The sequence below is a fragment of the Gouania willdenowi genome, chromosome 10, assembly GCF_900634775.1.
Source record: "Gouania willdenowi chromosome 10, fGouWil2.1, whole genome shotgun sequence".
Taxonomy (NCBI): domain Eukaryota; kingdom Metazoa; phylum Chordata; class Actinopteri; order Blenniiformes; family Gobiesocidae; genus Gouania; species Gouania willdenowi.
In genome coordinates, this window is record NC_041053.1 from 11941225 (window position 1) to 11962118 (window position 20894).

At 36.4% G+C, this 20894-nt stretch overlaps 1 protein-coding gene across 3 annotated transcripts in view; it reads right to left on the reverse strand.

Moving 5' to 3' along the window:
- Positions 1-1930: 1930 nt before the first annotated feature.
- klhl4 (kelch-like family member 4) overlaps positions 1931-20894 on the reverse strand; it is a 52668-nt gene continuing 33704 nt past the window's right edge. For all 3 annotated transcript variants that reach the window (XM_028458983.1, XM_028458982.1, XM_028458981.1), the window contains 6 exons: positions 19324-19510; positions 15781-16005; positions 12978-13140; positions 7715-7927; positions 4585-4756; positions 1931-3514 (listed from right to left, as the gene is read on the reverse strand). In XM_028458983.1, coding sequence (XP_028314784.1) covers positions 3455-3514; positions 4585-4756; positions 7715-7927; positions 12978-13140; positions 15781-16005; positions 19324-19510 — 1020 coding nt within the window. In that variant the 3' untranslated portion in view covers positions 1931-3454. The remainder of the gene's footprint in view (positions 3515-4584; positions 4757-7714; positions 7928-12977; positions 13141-15780; positions 16006-19323; positions 19511-20894) is intronic.

Genomic DNA, 20894 nt, shown 5'->3' on the forward strand with positions numbered 1-20894 from the left:
TTATACATAAATCTTCCTGAAGTGGAGTCTCTGGCGGCCTGGATCTGGCCCGCGGGCCTTGAGTTTGAAACACCTGATCAAGAAACCACAATAGGCCACATATAATGATGTTTCGTTTGTGAATCCGAATGAAGCAGCATCGTTAAAATCAACTTGGTGATGTATTCAGTGATGTTTCATCTCGAAGAGGTGAGCCGAGGTGAAAGTTATTATACTTTTATTGATCCGCAAAATAAAATCCGACAGCTTGTGATGAAGACAAAACAGAAGCAGAAAGTTATAGACGGGATATTAATCTTTACATCAGGAGAGATGTGAGATGCATAAATTAGATTTTGTTTAGTTCAGGGTCAAATATTGTTTTAGGACACACACAGGCAGACGTGTGAAGTAAACTTGTTCATGTCCAGACATACGGCCATGTTTACCAGGCAGAATTAAAAGGTAATCCAAACAAACGTTTTTAAACAGACGTGGACAAAAGGGGAGATTTTCGAGGGTAAACAATGAAACAAAAGGAAAGCTGTTGAATCTGCAGTCTGTCGATGGGCGAGTGAGAAAACAGAGAGACAACAACAAACATGTCTGCCTTATTTTGGAAGAACGTTCACTAATGAGAACAATATTTGGCTAAGCCTGGACGTCAAAGTGGATTTCAAGTCTGTTTGGTTGGAAGAAAACAAACCCAGAGGAGTCAGATTTGGTGTGAACACTGAAATCATTGATGTACACCTTTCCAGTTGGTTGAAGTCATTTATTTGTAAGTTTCCATGCTGTACAAAATAATAATAGAAATATTATAAGGAGCACTTTCCCCCCAAAACATGTGATTACAGATAGAAATTGCTATGATAGGAAATCAGTGGTCCATCTTTTTTCAATGAGAAGAACAAACTGCTACAAAAGTAAAAACGTCCATCAGTTGGATTCAGTTTTTGAGCAATTTATAAAAGCAATCCAGTAAAACAGCAGTTGTCACACATTAAAACAGATTGGAGAGCACCTGATTCCACAAAAAGATCTACGTGTAATAATTCAAACAAGTTCATTTTGTTTTCTTTTTTTAAATATTATAATAAGATGTCATTAATTCAGACTAGTTTTTTCAGGAAATTGACTTTGATATTTACTTTGATCTCTTGACATGTTTCGACTGCCAACCGTCAGTCTTCCTCAGAGGCATCTACTGATCGCTTTGATGTGTCCTTATGACTTATTTCTGGACGCAGCCAACTCTCTGGAGAAGAGAGTCCCAGGTGTGGGCAGGATTAGGGTCAATTATGATTGTAATTGTGTAATTGATCGTTCATTACAATTATGATGTACTTATAATTATAATTGTAATTGTATATGGAAAACATCTGTTGCAGTTGTAATCATAATTAAGTTGTTTTTTTCTCTTTTTTTTTAAACCTTTTTCATGCTTAATGCAAATGTTCAGCCAATGCTAGGTTCGTGCTAATGCTAGGTAAATACCAATGCTCGGCTATTACTAATGCTAAGATAATGCTCATGCTAGGTTGGTGCTAATGCTAGGTAAATACCAATGCTAGGCTATTACTAATGCTAAGATAATGCTAGGTTAGTGCTAATGCTAGGTAAATATCAATGCTAGGCTATTATTAATGCTAGGTTATTATTAGTGCTCAGTTAATGTTAATGCTAGGCTAAAACCAAATCTAGGCTAATGCTAAAATTAGGCTATTGCTAATGCTAGACCAATGCTAATACTTAGCTAATGCTAATATTAATGCTAGGCTAATGCTAATGCTAGAAAATACAGGCATCAATATTCTATAAAAACTGTCAGTACCAAGGCATTAAAATGATTGAAAAAAAATGGATTTTTTTTCCTTTTTTTTTCTGGAGATAAGGCTATCATAAGATGCTAAAAACTAGTGCAAATATGATGAACACACTTAAACTGGGGTGGAAATGCAGTAAGGCATAAAAATGGAAAACATTTTGGATTATTCTTTCTGTTGAGACCATTTTAATATTTAAAGAAAAAAAAATGTAAATCTAGCGGTATATTGACAAAAAAAAGGCTCAGAAGCCTATACATAAAAAAACCATTATTACCAATATTTCCATTGATTAGGAATCCTAACAAGGTAACAACAAGATGAGAAAGAAATTGGATGATAAAAAATATGTTTTAGTGTATTTTCCAACTGATTTATGACATGAGTCAAACTTAACCGTTATCATAAGAGATGCTAACAGAAAGCTAACACAAGAGGAAGGCCACGTTTAATAAGGGTTATTTATCAAAGGCTCAGTAATTATGATTAATTGTAATTTGATTTCAGTAATTGGGAATATAATTGTCATTAACTTTCAAGGGAAAATATAAATTTAATTTTAATTGTAATAGGAAAAAAATGCTGGTCACTGCATTGAGTTGTAAGGACACATTAAAGCGATCAGTAGATACCTCTGAGGAAGGCTGACAGTTGGCAGTCAAAAAATGTCAGGAGATTAAAGTAAATTTCAAACTAAATTTCCTGAAGAAATATATATATTATCACTAAAGATCTCCTTCATTCAGTGGGAATCCAAAGTTTGAGCTGAAAAATGATAGAGGGAGCTTGATATTGTATCTGTGGTGTAACTAAAACACATTCATTCAGCCTGCCAGCATGCCCAAAGCATGACTCTGTCCATACAAACACAACAATGCAGTTTAGGAAGGTCACAAAAAATCTGTACAGCAGTGTGAAATATCAATATGATATATTTTAATTGTAATTCACAGATTTGTAAACTCTTTTTAATTCTTTAACAAGACATCGAAGACAAGCAAATGACTTTGGTGTTTGGCAGCTACAGGTTAGGTTCTTCACTTTAAACATAGCTCATTGGCTCCTGTGTTCACGCTGGTCTTTAGCATTAGCATTAGAATAAATCAAAATAAAACAAACTGATATGTATTTCTTTCTTCTCTCTCTCTCTTTTTTTTTTTGTTTTTTTTTTGTTTTTTTACAATGTTTACATCAGTAGCTATAAAAAAACACACACACTTGGAGGCGAAATATACTGTAGAAAATGTGATATATGACATGGCACCAGTTAGAAACTAACAACAAGTTAGCTGTAACTTCTACATTTGTTGCTGAAAAACATTCTCAGGCAAACAAAGGCTTGGCACTGCTCAGCCAAGTCTGTCTAAATTCTTGATCGGTTGAGAATGTGAAGAATGTGCAGTGTTTTCCAGTTTCTGAGAAAATGAAAAAAAAAAGGCCAGCCCAGTGGGAAGATATGTCCGCTAATGATAGGAACAATGCTTTTTTAGGCTGCGTCTGCTTCCCCCGCTCAGAAATCTGGCAAGCTGAAGGGTAAAAACTGTAAAGATGATTCTCAAAGGATGCATCCTCAATCTGTTGTTTTGTTTGTCCACTTTTCTGTGTTGCTCTCCCGTTTGTTTCCTGTTTACTGTAGTGAGACACAACACTCAAGGCAATTTGACCACCACCACACAGGCCCCGGCCCTGCCAATGTTGAGAGGGACCTCCTGTAGGGAGAGAGGGAGGTTAGCATGCAGCGGCTAAACCCACAAATATCTTCATGAAGATAAGACAGACATGATGGCAGGACGAAGAAGTTTCTTCACCACGGGTCGCGATAACGGAATATTTTCCATTGCTGAACATGTTTGAACATTGCTGAAAAATCTAAAGGTTATCTGTCATTTGATGGATTGCGATTCACAGCCATAACCACATGGTGGCCAGAGAACATAATAAAGTGCCATTTTACATTGTTTACATGTTAAAAGCAAAAAAAAAATTAGTCAGTCTATGAAACATTTCACATTATGTTCATCTTAACAATAAATTTTGCATCTGATAGCTCACACTGATGATGAGTTAGATAAGAAATCAATTCGGTGATATATCGCAATATTTCACTGTCCAAATTGATTTTTTTATCATGTTTTTTAACACAAAAAAAAAAAAAATATATATATATATATATATATATATATATATTTAATTGTGCTAAGACCTTGTTAAAGAGTAACTGAACCTTTGCTTTCTGCTGAGCTGCTGCTAGGAGGGAAATTCAAAAGATGCCTTGGTTATGGGTGGGGTTCCTGGAGCAATTAAGACACGCCCACTCAGGCTGCCCACTTGTCTGCATTGTCACTCACACAGCCCTACAGCACTGCTCTCCCACCACCTCGCGCACATAACTATAAGACGTACAAACATGTCCGTGCACACGCAGAGACAGACAGGAATACACACATAGCATAGATGTGTCTGTAACAACACACATAGCTTGATGAACCCTCTGATTAGAGCAGAATCTGCTCCTAATAGAAGCACAGAGTCAAACACGAGCTGTTACACATGTAACACAGTGGACTTCCTCATTGAAGCTGTCAATCAATGCTCACTGAGGGCTGTGATTGGAGGAAACCCTCCTCCCTCCTCTCAGCTTTTATATGAGGGGCGGGGCCAACACTGAAAGTTGATGATGCAGGGCAATCCAAAGAATCAGTTTCAGCCAATTGCAAAATGTACTTGTGATATCCAGCTTTGAACCGTTTGTATTGCAGTGCTCTTGTGGATGTGTTACCTCAGTCCACTCGTTGTTCTGCGTGTCGTACGACTCAACAGTTTTCAGGTACGTCTGGCCATCGTATCCACCCACAGCGTAAAGTCTGTCCCCCAGCAAACAGATGCCCACCGCGTCCCGAGGAACACTCAGGGACGACACGGTGGTCCACGTGTCCGTCTTTGGATCATACCTGAAAATGACATTTTTTTTGTTGAAAACTTTTCATGTTTAGAGAAGAAAACTGTAGCCCATCCGCTCTAATTGGAAAGCCCTCATGTTTGCTCCTTTAACTATTTCTGTGCCCGTCTGCATTGTCACTCACTGCTAATAAAAGAAAGTGAAATAGTAGAGATATAGTTGCTGTAGGCAATAGGAAATGGACTTATTGATGCCTCTAAAGTTTCCATTTTTATCAAACTGACTGTAATACAGTAAGTGTCAAGAAAAGACAGTTTGTGCTTTCATTTGCACAATAACAAGCTAACAAAGTCACTCAGAGGACGATGAGTAGTGACAATGAAATCCAGTGTCGCCATAACTTTGTGAAAGTCAGATAATTAAAGGCATTCTTTGTCATTTCAACTGCAGCAACAGAGTCTTATGGAGTAGCCAATAGAGCTGTTACACAGGAGAATAAAAACCGTGGTTCTCAAACTGGGATCTGAGGAACGCTGTGGTAGAAATAAAGATCTTTGGCTGAACCGAAAGGACCCAACCATCCAGGTCTGGTTCAGTCTTAATGTCTATGTTTTACACGGGCTCAGGTATGTGCGATGAATGAACAGTCAGGTGATGCGTTTTAATTAGCGTGAGAAAGATGAAAAAATGTCGCTGTGTAGATAAATCAAAGGCAGGCGTCTGGAAAATAAATAAATGATGGGTTTTAACAGGTTCACGGTTGATGAAAATCACCCTGATTCGGATTTGGGTCGTATTCTATCGGGGTCGGGTCGTGTCGTAACATTGTGTAATAGCAACATTTGTCCACAAGCAATATTGTAAGCATTTTATGCATGAGGTTCATAGAACGTAAGATGCTCACAGTTTGTTCCACCCAGTCTTTTCAAAGGGCTGATGTCAGGTCAGGTGACTGCTGACTCAGCTCCATGTTTAAATGAAAAACATGGTAGACATCTTGTATATTTTAGTGACAAATTGCCTTATTTCAAGATAGACTGTGCCTTTAGAAGTGTTCTGATAATGCATGTCGGCCGATTACAGCCGTAGCTTTGGCTTTTTTAGTAATAAATTAAACACATTTCATGTTATAAAAGAGTAGTACAGGTACTCTTTAAGTTCATTTCTACTACAAAGATCTTAATATTTAAGTTGTAATATTCTGTGGTATTTAGTGACACATTCCTTAGGGAATAGTTGTTGGAAAACCAAATTTGTGGACAGAATTGCATCTAACGTTAGTTTTTATAATGGACTTTGTTTTTTGGGGTACCATATACATTTGTACACTACTGCGTACATTGACACATGCAGTATATGTCTGCTATTTTTTGTTATTCATTGCTTACATAAAACATCCATCAATGCTTTCTAGTGCAAAATGTACGCACACTTTTGCATGTGCATCTCTGTGTTATGGGAATCGTGCAATATTCTATAGCCAACATAGCACATAATAATTAGCAAAGTAGGGTCGTGTGCAATGTAATATATACTCTATTCCTGTAAAATAATCTGTCAATGTGCAACATAATGAAGAGCTGAGCCTCTAGGCAGCTAGCATCATGTACTTTAGCATTATGGCACTTTAATTAGCACTCTAGCACTTTACAATCAAAAAAGTATAATTGTCATGGTCCCCAAATTTCTAAGTCTATCTTTTAACTCTGCACTATATGTCATGTAGATTGTATGTTACCTGTCTTTGTATTGTCCTTTGTGTGTTTTATTACTGATGTTGACATCAACCTGCTAATGGGACAGTAGCCCCTGAATACAATACCATTTATTTACTCAAACATGTTTTTTTTTTTTTGTTTTTTTTTTTAATTTTCTTTTATTGTCTCGTTTGTAAAAAAAAAAAAAAAAAAAAAAAATCTCAAATGGAAGAAACTTGTGTTTTGTGTCCTTGAATACAAACAGTTTAAGAACCCATGGACTACAGCAGTGGTTCCCAAACTGGGGTACTTGTACAACTCTCAGAGGGCACACAGAAACATTTGTGAGTTTATTTTTTAACATTCTAGTTATTTTTTACATGCACACAGACTTTTTTTCTCATCCATCAATAATCATATGACACAACTTTTTAAAATACTCCAAAATGTGAAATTCTAAAAGGCCTAAATTCAAGGTTAATGTTGGACGAGACACAGGCAAGAATTGAGACAAGCCTGTAAATACAAATAAATAATGTATAACATGAGTTAAGCGGTACTTGCAATGAGAAATAAAGGCTATGTTTGTAAAACACTGGACTCCATGATATTCAAATAGAATAAGTGACATATAGGAACATCCATCTATCATCTGACCAGCCTGCTCCTTTTCAGGGTTGTGAGATACATAGTTTATTTCATCATATTCCTAAAGACTGATTAAACTTGTTTTAAATGGTTTTTTGGAGATCGAATCAATCAGTTTTAAAAGGTTCATTACTATGATTCTTTGCAGGTTTGATGGGATACAAATCATTAACATATTTAATATTAGGAATTCAAATTGTTTGTAAGAACATGCAAATATTTAAATTATGTGTCATTATTGGAAAAAAATAACCAAAAAATGTATTTATACTCTACAAACTTTGGAATGAATTCTTCCTTGTTTCTGCTGTTTATCTCCAGGTAGATCATGTGTCCAGCAGGGGGCGCCATCCATCACTATATAACACTATGAGAAATGCCTATGATTTCCTCCATGCACTTCACTGATAATATGTTGACAAAAGAGCAGGAACAGGGTGCGGTTCAACATGTTATTGTTGTAGGAGACACTCCTCCTCCTCCTCCTGTAACCATCAACAGCCTCACAAACACTACATTGTTCCTGTGTGTGTGTGTGTGTGTGTGTGTGTGTGTGTGTGTGTGGGTGTGTGTGTGTGTGCGTGTGTGTGCGTGTGTGTGTGTGTGTGTGTGTGCGTGTGTGTGTGTGTGTGTGTGTGTGTGTGTGTGTGTGGGTGTGTACTGACCTCTCCACACAGTCAGACAGTCTGGAGCAGTGGTTGGAGGCTGGAGCATCATGTCCACCCACAGCATACAGGAAGTTATTGTACGTGGCCACGCCCACTCCTCCTCGCCTCTTGGCCATTGGTGCACACATGCTCCATTTGTTGGTGTGTGGATCAAAGCACTCCATGGACCTGAGACATGAGCTGCCATCACGGCCTCCCACTGCAAACAGTCTGAGACACAACACACAAGATGCTCTTACTGGGAAGTGTGGGAGGACAAGAACCTGTATATATAAGGGTGTAACGATTGATGAATCAATTTCTATTCCTACGATCTAACTATACTGATCTATGCTCGGCAAGTTGGTGTCCGGATTACATTACTCGATCAAAAATAATTCTATAACGTAATAATTCAAATTGAATTGACCTTTTGCAAAAGCCCTTATTTATTTACTTTTGCTATGTCCGTCATGTTCCTGAGCTGGTCTCTTCTGTAATGATCTTCCCGTGCGTGTTAGTGACTCTTTTTGGATCAATACCTGCGCGATATCCTCCAGATTTAGGAAAAAGGGGTTACAATAACATATTAAATAAACAACAAGGGGACATTACAACTATCGAAGCGAAAACATACCGGACCAGTCAAGTTTTCTTATATTATATGTTCGTATCCTTTCTAGGCTATAAGAGCGTTACCACAGCTAATGGGGATCTTAATAAAAGAAACTGTTTCATTAGCTAGATAGCTAAAAATCAAAAAAAAAAAAAAACTCAAGGCTATTAAGATAACAGCTTTTAATGCTGCTAAGTGCTAACAAAGCCTGCTCATATAGATCAGGAGACTTATATGTTGAAGGGGGATGTCGACTGAAATATTGATATGATAGTTGCTAATACCTATAAACCCCAGTCGCGCTGTCTTCGTCGCCCTTGTTTACATAACAGTTGCTCAGACATATGATCAATTGAATTTGAGTTTTTGAATTTATTTAGTCAGTTTTCAGAAAAAAACTAAAACGCAACAAACACTCAATTGTCTAACTAATCAGCTGAATGAGTGTAGGTTGAAGCAAAAGCTTATACACACCTACCCCATCACAAATAAAAAACAAAACAAGGCTCTCTAGATAACATAAAAAATAAAATACACATTCAATGTATATTCTACGCAAAGTTTTAAATATACAGTTTATACATGCATATCATGTATACGGACTAGGGGTGTGACGAGAGCCAGATTAAACTCAACAAGATTTCTTGTCGCGTAAAAAATCTGTCTCACACGATTTATTTATTTGTATTTGTTTATTTATTTATTTTATTTTATTTTATTTTATTTTTTGTGAGCTATCCAAACTTCTATTTGTGACCTGTGGGGGCAGTAATGCGCCTTTGCTACATCTAGCCTACCAGAACCTAAAGCAGGAGAAAGAAAAGAAGAGGAGGAGGAGGAGGAGGACATTTTGTTCTAGTTTCAATTTGTGAAAGAAGTTTATTAACAGTTACATAATAATACACTGTTTAATGTCGAACACACAAATTCCATCAATTAATTTGTAAATACAAAATTGTGGCAATATTTAAATTAATAATATTCTTTATCACAATACATCCATTGTATTATGTTTAATAAATATTAATATATTGTATACCATCATATACATATTATATATTATTGCTGCCCCAGGTAATGTTATTGTTCTTCTTTCTTATATTTACTAATGATATATGATTTAAAAAAGCTTTTTAAACTGGTTTATGTTGGTGCTGTTTTATTTCATCCTTTAGGCAGTTCCATAAATGAACCCCCTGCTATTGTTATACTCATCCTTTTCTGTGTTGTTCTAGCATGTTGTACCTTGAAATGTAGTTTTCCTTTTAAATTAAATTCCCCTTTTCTTTCTTCTAAGGCTGAACAATTAATTGCATTTGCGATATTACTGCAATATCATAAAATGTGATTTTCTAATCGCAAAGGTTGCGAGTATTTATTTATTTATTTATTTTTTGTCTGCACATACTGCCAAGGTCAACACTACAATAAGTTAAATCTTTCTAAGACAGCAATGCATGTTTTGTTATTGCAATTAAATAAATTCATTTATTTTATTGCATAATGGTGACCATCATCAGCCCTCCCTAAGGAAGGGTAAGAATAACTTTATGATAGGGAGGGTTTTTTAAATAAAATCTGTTTATTTTATTTATTTATAGACTGTCGTGTTAAGTTCAGACTGTTTAAGAAGTGCAACATGAAGTTAGTTAAATCTGTGGCTTTACCACTTCAACATATCTGTTTGCTTTATTGTTGTAATCTGTGCTTTAAAATTTATATTTCATATTTATTTAAAGTTTAAAAAAATCTGAAATTGTTTATTATGAAACAGATTGATTTATTGCTTGTGTTCATTGAAAAATACATGACAAGAGGCCCTTGAAAAAATAATTGCATATTTAATCGCAATCGCAATATTGTGGGAAAAAAAAATCGCAATTAGATCATTTTCCAAAATCGTTCAACCCTATTTTCTCCTTCTTCTTTCTTGGTTATTGGTGTGTTGCAACCAACTTGAATATTGCCACCTACTGTACATGTTGATTCATTACTTTTCCATTCTAAACTCCAGATGTGCTTTAAAAGTGCTTTTAATATTAAATACGTTATGGCTATTTGTGATGTCACACGGTGCGCACCAGCAAAAAACAAACAAAACGGAAAAACCAGCGAGCGAGGAATTGATCGTACCACCTTTGGGGTCCAGTGTGTGGAAACACTTTGGCTTTAACACAGATGGACATATTCTAAAGGAGTCGCTCACTGAGTCGACCTCCAGGACATTCTGGCAGCATTCACTGCAGCAGTGTCAGCACATGTAGCGTTAGCTCGTTAGCTCTGCAGAAGCCTTAGGATAGCCATCATGTTAAAACATTCAACCACTGATCATTGAACCTCAACAGATCTTGGATGCACTTAATTTTTTAGGTTAATATTGTATTCTTTTAAAAAAAAAACAAGCATAGGAGTTAGGTAAACTTAATATGTATTTTTATTGAAAATGTATTGAGTATTGAAAATAATGTGAATACCTTTGTCATTAAATGTTGTTTACATGTTTGTTTTTCTCCATACTACATTCCCTTACAAGAAAAATCACGAATCTATGAAAGCTCACCTGCACTGTACAGTACCCATGTAGTTATTTCACTCACACTAGTTGAATTATTATTTTTGGCTAAAAAGGTACTTCATCGATTTCAAGTCACTGAATCGTTCCAGATCAAATCGTTCTAAATGAACCAATATCATCCATGAATTGAATCGGCAACAGCGATTCGTGACTAAAATGAATCGTTCCACCCCTAGTGCAATATATAAAACTGACGCAGTGAGCAGGAGATCAGAAACTTCAAAGACCCTTTACTGCGTATGATCGTCTAAAAAAGAGATTTTCCCTGTGATTTTAGGTCATGCAGCTCACAAACCCAACAAAGCAGAGGATGTGAAAACTCTTCTCCTGTCATCTATTTTTGACCTAGCTGCGTAAAGAACTCTGCATCGACTTTGACACTGAATAGTGAATGAGCCAGGGAGCAGGATCTTTATCATTTCCATGCACATACTGTATATTCACATTACATTAAGAACTGGAGATGCCTGTTACAGGTTTGATATACAAACGATGAAGGTCAAAGAGGTTTTAATCAAAATGTACATTTTCTCCTCAATTATGTATTAAGCTCATGACAGATGATACTGTAGTGAAAGTTGCAGGATTACAAAGAAGCATTGATTGAGCAATAGGGAATTAGGCAGCGTATACGTTTACGTTCCTCATTATGTTATATGTATGATATAGATTTACGTATATATATATTACCCCCCAAATTCTGACAAAACAAATGAGTTTTATTCTAAGAAGTAGATGATGAGATTCTTTATATGGGAAAAGATTAAATTATTATATTATTATGATTATTAATATTATTGTTAATCTATCTATCTATCTATCTTCTATCTATGAAGCAAGGAATCTGTCTGTCTGTCTGTCTGTCTGTCTGTCTGTGTGTCTGTGTGTCTGTGTGTCTGTGGCTAAAATATCTCTGCGGTTCAGGGACAGACAGAGCTGAGATTTTCAACATGGCTGCTGCTTGATTCACTGGTGTGCAACGTCGGACTTGTTTGAACGACCCGACGCCCCACGGGAGCGGACAATTTTAAGAACTGATGTTGACAGGTAGTCATGGCAACTCAGGATAAGTTAGAACAGCTCAATGTTGACAGGCAGTCATGGTAACTCAGGATAAGTTAAAACAGCTCAATGTTGACGGGTAGTCATGATAACTCAGAACAAGTTAGAACAGCTCAAAGTTGACTTTCTGTGAAGTGCAATAACATGTGTTATGAATTAACGCTATACAAATAAAGATTGATTGATTAGTGAAGAAAAAATAAATAAAAAAACAAGAATCAACAGAAGAAAGTTCATTTGTAGTTCTAACTCTCTCACTCAGCTGCAGATGTATGCTAGCCTATATTACAGTGCTAAATATATACATACTTACTATGGGCACTGCACTAGTAATAATAACAATAATAATACTCATATTTTTTGCTGTATTGTTGCCACAAATTCTATCTAAGTTGAGAAAATGCAGAATGAAGCAAAGCTTGCCCCTTCTCCATATTGTCAAATGTAGGTGTGTGTGTGTGGGTGGGTGCGTGCGTGCGTGCGTGTGTGTGTGTGTGCGTATGTGCAATTCAGTTGATTATTATTGAACTATCAATTTGATATATATATTTATTAGTATATGTATATGAACTGTTTCTGGTTCTATTTTTGTTGTTTATGAATTTTACTTTATTTTAGAGCTTGAGATAAATAAAGATAAGATCAATTAATAATAATGTGCTTTTTTTATTATTAACTTTGCAATTGCAGTTATGTGATCATTTTCAAAATGAAAATTGCTTTGCCATTACCATAGTGACATGATGTCGACTGTTTATATTAATGAATTTATACAGTAACGATTAGACTCCTTCAGTAGTGTTTTTAGTGTTTGCTTTTATATATATATATATATATATATATATATATATATATATATATATATATATATATATATATATATATATATAGTGGATGGGAAGATTGTTTGTAATTTTGCATCCCCTTTTACTTTAAATTGTTTTGTTTCATCTGTTTACATGTTATGCACGTATAAATATTTATTACATTTACTGTCCTTCAGCCGTGTCCAGTGGACACATACTTACTTTCCATTGAGTGCTGTGACTCCCATGGTGCTCCTTGGTGTCGACATGCTGGCCACGTAGTTCCACTGTCTGGCCTGGGGGTCCCAGCGCTCCACTGTGTTGAGATAACTCCAGCCATCGTGACCCCCTACAGCGTACATGGGGCCCTCCAGCACTGCAATACCTGCACACATAGCAAACAGATATTCATGGGAACTGCAGAGTAGAGGATGTAATTTAATAGGAAATAAAAATTAACCAGCTTTTATTGGATTTAAATTGTGTTTTTATTGTCATTTTATCTGGCATAAGTGAGGCTAGGTCTTTGGAATTATTATGTCTATTCGTCACTGATACTTACACTGAGATTTTGTCCAGTCAACTGCCTTTTTCTCACACTCAGCTGAACGTAAATTGTGTCACTCCTCTAGGGCAGGGGTTCTCAACCTTGGGGTCAGGGCCCCATTTGTGATCACAAGACACTGCAAGGTGGTCGCTCGATGCCTTCAAGAAACTAAAAATATTTTCTTTATTATTTGAGCCTTGTTTTTGCTCCTTTTAATGCATTTTTGCTACATTACTCCCATTTCCGCCACTTCTCCATCAAATTTCAATGCTTTTTCTGCACATTTTTTCCACTTTCAAGACATTTTCAGCACTTATAAACCATTTCCACCACTTTTCTTAATTAATGCCCCATATGTTGACCCATTAATTTCACTTTTTACCTCTTTTACCATATTTCATGCTTTTTTTTAATTTAACCATATTCACTATTCTGTAAACCCTTTTTACCACTTTTTCTGTCCATTTCTGACCACTCTAATGCGCAACTTTTAACCAGTTTCTGTGCTTTTTCAAATCTCATTTCACTACCTTTTCCACCATTTTTGGTCACTTTTAACCCATTATTTCTGATTAAAACAATTATTTACATATTTAAGATGACTATATACTATGGCACAAATAATAATAAACATCCTGGATGACAGTGGATATTATTCAGATTAATAAATAAATGTGGTTATCATTTTGCTGACTACATGGATGGACCCCAAAAAGCTCTCCCCTTTATTCCCCCTTATAGATGGCCCTGTCTCCACATGACTTTTCTTCAATATTCATGTCTGTGTTCAACCACCTTCAGCTACAGTGGGGGTCCTCGGTCTCTGGAACCTTTATTTTGGGGATCGTGGGCTGAAAAGGTTGAGAATCACTGCTCTAGCGTAGCATATAAAAAGTAAAGCTAATATGTATGAGGTTCAAGAAAATCTTATATTTCATTTAACCACAGATAACAAAATCAATGTATTTCCATAGTGTTACAACAATGATCAGAGGGAGCATGTTGACTAAAACACAGCCTGTTAGAGGACGCTCATGTTTCATTTCTTATCAACAGTTCCTGGAGTGAACTGGGTTAAACGTAACTCGAGATGAGCCAGACCAGAAAACAGGAAGGCAGTAAAATTCCATTGTTTTTTTCTTTTTTCTTAGTCCAAGCCTCAGTGGAAAGTGGTTTTACGGCAACAATGGAAAGGATGTTTGAACACAATGGATTTCCATATGATGGCCATTATTTTCTTTGGTAACAGTTCAGTTATTTTGAAGGCAACGTGAGGACATGACTGTATTCACAATGACGTAGTAAGCTGCGATTTTCTTACCAACAGGAAAATAAAAACCGTTTTTGGTGATTTTTAGTTCACAGCAGCAGCAAACGTTCATGCTCAGTCGACACTGAGATGAAATATATTCGGATTGAAAACATGCGCACGATAAGCAGGGCAGCAAGAGACGCGTTTTATGGCAGCGATCAAAGTAAACACAGGTAATCTGTAGGCTGTGATCTCCTGGGTGCACTGATACCTTGGACCACAACGGGTGAGGGAGCAGAAACGCTTTGACGTCTCCCTGTTCTGTTACCCAGACCTGCTTCAACTGTGAATCAAAACGCTTCTGATATGAGATTTATTGGGCCGGAAGAGCAGGACTGGCACAGCTTGCCACGTTTGATGGTGGGAATTGGAAAATATCAAAGGTGCATGTCAAAGAAATGTGTGATTTATTTTTTTCTTCCTATGAAGCGTAGCAGTTGTCTCTCCCCTGAGTGAGAAACCTTCACTTTTTTGGCATTTCATAGCTAAGAGACTGACTGACTGATCGTTCACTGTGATACTAGCTTATTTCTGCACTCTGAAATATACACGTTCAACTCATAAATAAATTCCAAGTCCATGCCTCTGAGTGGACATTGGTGCCATTATGGACCACACTTTGCTGAATTTCAATGCATTTTTTGTATATTTTTTCCACTTTCAAAACATTTACGGCACTTATAAACCCTTTCCACTGCTTTTCCCTCCTAATGTCACATATGTTTACCCATTATTATCACTTTTAACTTTCATGCTTATTTTTTGTCAATTTAACCACATTCACGATTTGTCATGGCCATTATTTGCCAGTTCAAACTAATTGTTCCAATATTGACATTTTGAACCCTTTTGACCACTTTTTCTGTCTGCTTGTGGCCACTGTAATTTGCAATTTTTAGCGAGTTTCTGTGAATTTCATCACTTCCTGGACAACAGGGAATATTATTCAGATAAATAAATACATAAATGTGGTTGTCACAAACTCATAGAACCAGCAGTGTTTGGCATTTCATAGCCATGAGGCTGACAGACTGACACTGTGCAGGCTGATCGTACGCTGTTATTTCTGTACTCTGAAATATACATGCTCATTTCTGGAAGTCAATAAAAAAAATGAATTATTATCATCAGTTATTATTATTAGTAGCAATAGTAGTATTTCTCACCAAGTCCATGCCTGTGAGTAGACATTGGTGGCATAGTGGACCACACTTTGCTGAAAGGATTATAGCACTCCACCATGTTGGAGGTCTTAAGTCCATCCCTTCCTCCAACCACATACAGTTTGTTATCAATCACTGCCACACCAAACTGCAGGCGACGACCATTCATGACTCCAACCTGAATCCAAGTGTTTGTTCGCAGGTCGTACTTCTCAATGGTGGTAGATCCTGAAAAAGGAAATAAAAAGGAAAAATTGTCATATTTTAACCTCTTGTACCTCAGCCTCTTTTCTCCGAAAAGCACATACCCATAAAAACATTTCTCAAAGCCTCTCGATGACCTACATGAATAATTTATTTTTTTAGATTGGAGTAGGACCCTTAGTGGTTACAGATGATGTGAAATTTAGGAAATATATGATACTGAGTGACAATAAATCATGTTTTAATTAGAGAAATCTATACTTCGTCCAAAAGAAAACCCCTAAAGTTTTACATCAAATATAAAGCCAATTCTCAGCAGGGAAGGCTACAAAGGCAGAAATAATTCAACTAATGTATGGTCATCAACTGCAGCAAGTTTGGTGATAATAATAAAAAAAAATAAGATAAATATACACGTTTTTGTACAAATACAAATAGCAGATGATATAATTTAGATTGATCAAAATATAGACTTTTGTGCACATTGGAGCCACTTTTGAAATAAACAACAAATGTAAGACAATTTGTCATCATTACTGACTTTTGCCGCAGTATATTTTCTGATTTTATTATTTTAACGTAGGCTTTTGTTATAGAGATCTGTGTTTTGTGACACACAGCAGTGAGAAAACCTGAGTTTGCCAACTTCCCTCTTTGAATTTAACGGCCTGGTGTGTGTGCTGTGGTCTTTTGTTCTGACTCTTTGTTGGCGACAGTTTTAGCTGAGTTTCTTAGGATTACAGAGAGGTATAGAATGTGTGATTTAATTCATTCTTTACGACATTTAGACCCATGAGAGTCACGGTAGCTGGATCTGCCCCCGTAGGCTGGTCCATTATCTGTTGTAGAAGTTAATGTTTACTTCATAAAAAGATGGTGGGAGGGTAAGTTTTACACTCAATCAGCTGCATTTTAAATTGAAGCTAAAAGGTGCAGTTTAGGAATTAATCCAGACTTAAAATGTAAAACATAAAATGCAATTTTTCGCAAATTTAATTAATAAAACATTTTGTACGTATAAATAGCAATAGGGGCTGCCCTGATACAACTTCTTCACTTCCGATACGATACCAATATTGCTGCCTTGTGGAATACCCGATATCGATTCGATCATACACAATTTTTAATGCATATTTTGTAGAGTTAGAAAAGGCTTGAACAAGTTATTTTACTCAACACAAAAGTCAGCAACAGAACAACTGTCCCATTTATTATTAACCAATGAGTTTCATACATTTAATCTTAAAGAGTAACAGGTATTTGTTGACGTGCCACTCGGGAGGAAATTTAAAAGACGCCTTTATTATGGGTGCTACTCCTAGAGTAGTTAAGACACGCCCAGTCTATACTATAAATTCTCCAAAGAAATATATACGCTATGCTAGCCAGCTACTCAACGCTCACTATAACTTTATTCACTCTCAAGCCAACCTACTCACCACAGAGTCCACAGGTGCTAGTTTTTTATAGGAAGGGCGGGGCTCACAGCAACGTGAGAGTAGGGATGGGCGATATAGACTAAAGAAAAATTATCCCGATAATTTCTGGTATTTATCACGACGACGATAAAATATACAATAAATGAAAACAATCAATAAACAAAACTATTCCCAACTTAAAGCATAATCAGGTTCCTTGCAAACACAAATAAATCTTAATACATCAACACTTAAACACATTAAAAAAGGCTACAATAGCTACTGACTCAAAGAGTTCACAAGCTGATATTTTATGGAATACATTAGTGCATGTGGATCACTATTGGTGTTACTGTATACAATTAGTGTATTTCCTCAGTTAAAATGAAATCATTTTCTAAAACAAAAAAGCACATGAAAAGCAAAAAATAACTTCAATAGTGTTTATACAGCTGTTGAATTGTTTATTTTATATTTCATAATGAGTTACATAAAGTTATGGTTAATAAATAACTCTTTGATTTCCTATAATTAAACCAGATAAAGCTGATGATTTAATACTTCAGGATATTTAGGTGTAATGATCTCAATAGTTACATTAGTCTAATGGGACCAGCTTTGTCTGTGAACACATGAAATATAATTAAAATATATTGCTTTTCACACATTGAGACGGATGAATAGTGACGTTAGGTTCATGCTAACATTTATTTCACACGACGTGTGACATGTTTAGCTTTTGTCCTTCCATACAAGTGTTAAATCTGACCATAAACAGTAAGACGTGTTCTTTTTACTTGGTCTATTCCTTATATAGAGTGGTTAGCGTTAGCTCTTAGCCGAGTCTGTGTGTCGGTGGGTTAGCTTAGCATAGTTAGCTTTAGTTGAGTTTCCAGTTCATAATCGTTGCTGCGGGTTCATCTCTGTCCCCGTGTTTGTTACAACTTTGGGTGGATCTGACGTAGGAACTTGGACTGGTTCACTTTGATGGATGGTTGTCTGGTTTTAACCAAGTAGCGGTCCATGTTGTATCACAGCACGGCAGCTTCAGGTAGCCATGACGACTCTGCAGCGGAATCCCGTGAAAAGCGCTCCACTCCAGAAAATAATACGTTGATAATTTTGGCCAGTGGGACAAGGTTTTTTGGGGCATTCTTGGCTAAATTAAGGAATAAATGGCCCGAGGCCCTCGCTAATTTCCAACATGGGAATTCATCATTTCTATCATGGGATGACATATTCTGACCGGTGAGAATGTTTTTGGGCGATATATCGTCAACAATAACATATCATTCTTATGTGAGAGGCCACTAAAACATCACAAACCACCATTCTCAGCCAATAGCAACATTTAGTTGTAATAGCTGGGTTTCAACTCAACAAAATGCACCAAATTAAAATAATTTGACTAAAATGTCAAGAATTGGACAAGAATCAATCAACAACACTACTTAAAACCCAAATACATCTGTTTTCAACAGGTTTTGGGACTGAGTTACTCTTTAACCATAAGAATAATCCATATGGAATAAAATTAAATACAATATTTAATTAGAAAACATATCCTCAATAAATCCAATAAAAACAAAAATTACTGTAATTTTTTTATCGTTAACAAAAGCAATTGAATAGATTTAAAAAAATAATAATAATAAAAGACCCAGAAAAATAACCACAATAAATTTATTAAAAAGGGAAAAAATAAAATAAAATCATGTATGACTGCTTATTCTTTTGTCTTTTTGTTTGTTTTGTTTTAGGCTAATATTTTATATCAATATTTGATCGGGACAAAATTTCATCTATTTGGAAAGTGGGACTAGATAAAATACCCTTTTAAGTTATCAAAAAATAACACAATCCAAATGCTTTTGGGCCTCCAACTTACAGATTGAGATTTCAGGACATTTGAGAGCAGCTGTACCTTTAGTAGCATCCATTCCTCCTACAGCATAAAGTGCACCAACAGTGGATTTCCTGGGTTTTGTTCGTGGGCTCTGAAACATGGGACGTCTCTCAGGGAGGAGATGATACTTCATGGCCTCCATCAGCAGCTTTTGACATTCCAGGTCATCAGAGAACATCTTGTTATTTTCCAGATCAGCAAGGAGCTAGAGTTTAGAAAAGAAAGCAATATGTTGAGCTATATTTTAACAAAGAAAGCAAAAAGTGAAGTGAGTGTTAACACCTAACATGTGTCATTGTTTACAGAGAGACATTATCTCTTGAGAAACTGAATATGTGCCACATCATTTGAGCAAGACTTGATAATAAAGTAATCATGGGGTTCTACAAGTTTCTCCTATAGGACCTTTAACTATATAAAGGCTTTTATAAGGTAACCTTATCAGGAGGCACTGTGTAAACTTTCACTGTCATGCAGATAATACACAAGCTGTAAAATTCAAAGCATAGCTTAAGGATATATAAAACTTGAGCTGCAACTTTCTCCTAAACCAGTTACTCTGTTTGGCCCAAAGACATTTTAAATACCTTTTTAAAAAAAACAAAACTCTGATATATCTTAAAGACCTGTTACTTTGAAAGTAGAGCAAAGTAGAAAAGGACATAAAACTTTGAACTATCAGGATCTTCTCTGAGGAACAAGCTCCTGGGTTTCAGTGCAGCAGGATAGAAGTCTCTACTTTTAAGAGTAAACTAAAGACTAACTTGAGCTTTTCTGGGGCACAAAGCCGTTATCTATCTCTACAGTCATTATAATGTGAACTTTTACCTTATCCATGTCCCTCTCTCTTGCAGTTTGATGGTTCCTGATCTGTGACTCAAAGGCCAACCAACATGTGGGGCCTGAACTACAAAGCTGGATAAGTATATCCTGGATTTATCTCTGTTAGCGGGCTTCACCTAATCAAACATTCTCTGTCAGAGAGCCCATGTCCTACAAAGCTGGATATGAACACGTTCACTTAAGCGAGTCAGACCAATCACAAACAGACGATTTGTGTAGATTTTGTGAGACTGGATAGTTTTGCCCTACTGATGATGTGTTGTTGCAATAGTAATCCTGCTATTCCTCCAGGAAGTGTTCCTACTGTACAACAGAGACATGGAGGGCACAGATAATCATCTGTTATTAGCAGGGAACTTTTCCAGAGCGCGCGTGTGTGTGTGTGTGTGTGTGTGTGTGTGTGTGTGTGTGTGTGTGTGTGTGTGTGTGTGTGTGTGTGTGTGTGTGTGTGTGTGTGTGTGTGTGTGTGTGTGTGTGTTTGTGTGGGAGTGTGTGACAGAGAGCTATAGTGCACAAGGGTGCACAAGTTGGTTTTGACCCCATTAAAAATCAAAGGAGAAGACATTACCAGTTTGAAGGTCTTTACCTCTGATCAAAGATAACAGACCAATCACAAACACAGACAATTTGTGTAGAGCAGAGGTGTCAAACTCATTTTAGTTCAGGGGCCAAATATGGACCAGTTCGACCTCAAGTGGACTGTAGAGTTTAGGTGGGGGAAAAAAACAACTTTCACATTATTGTAC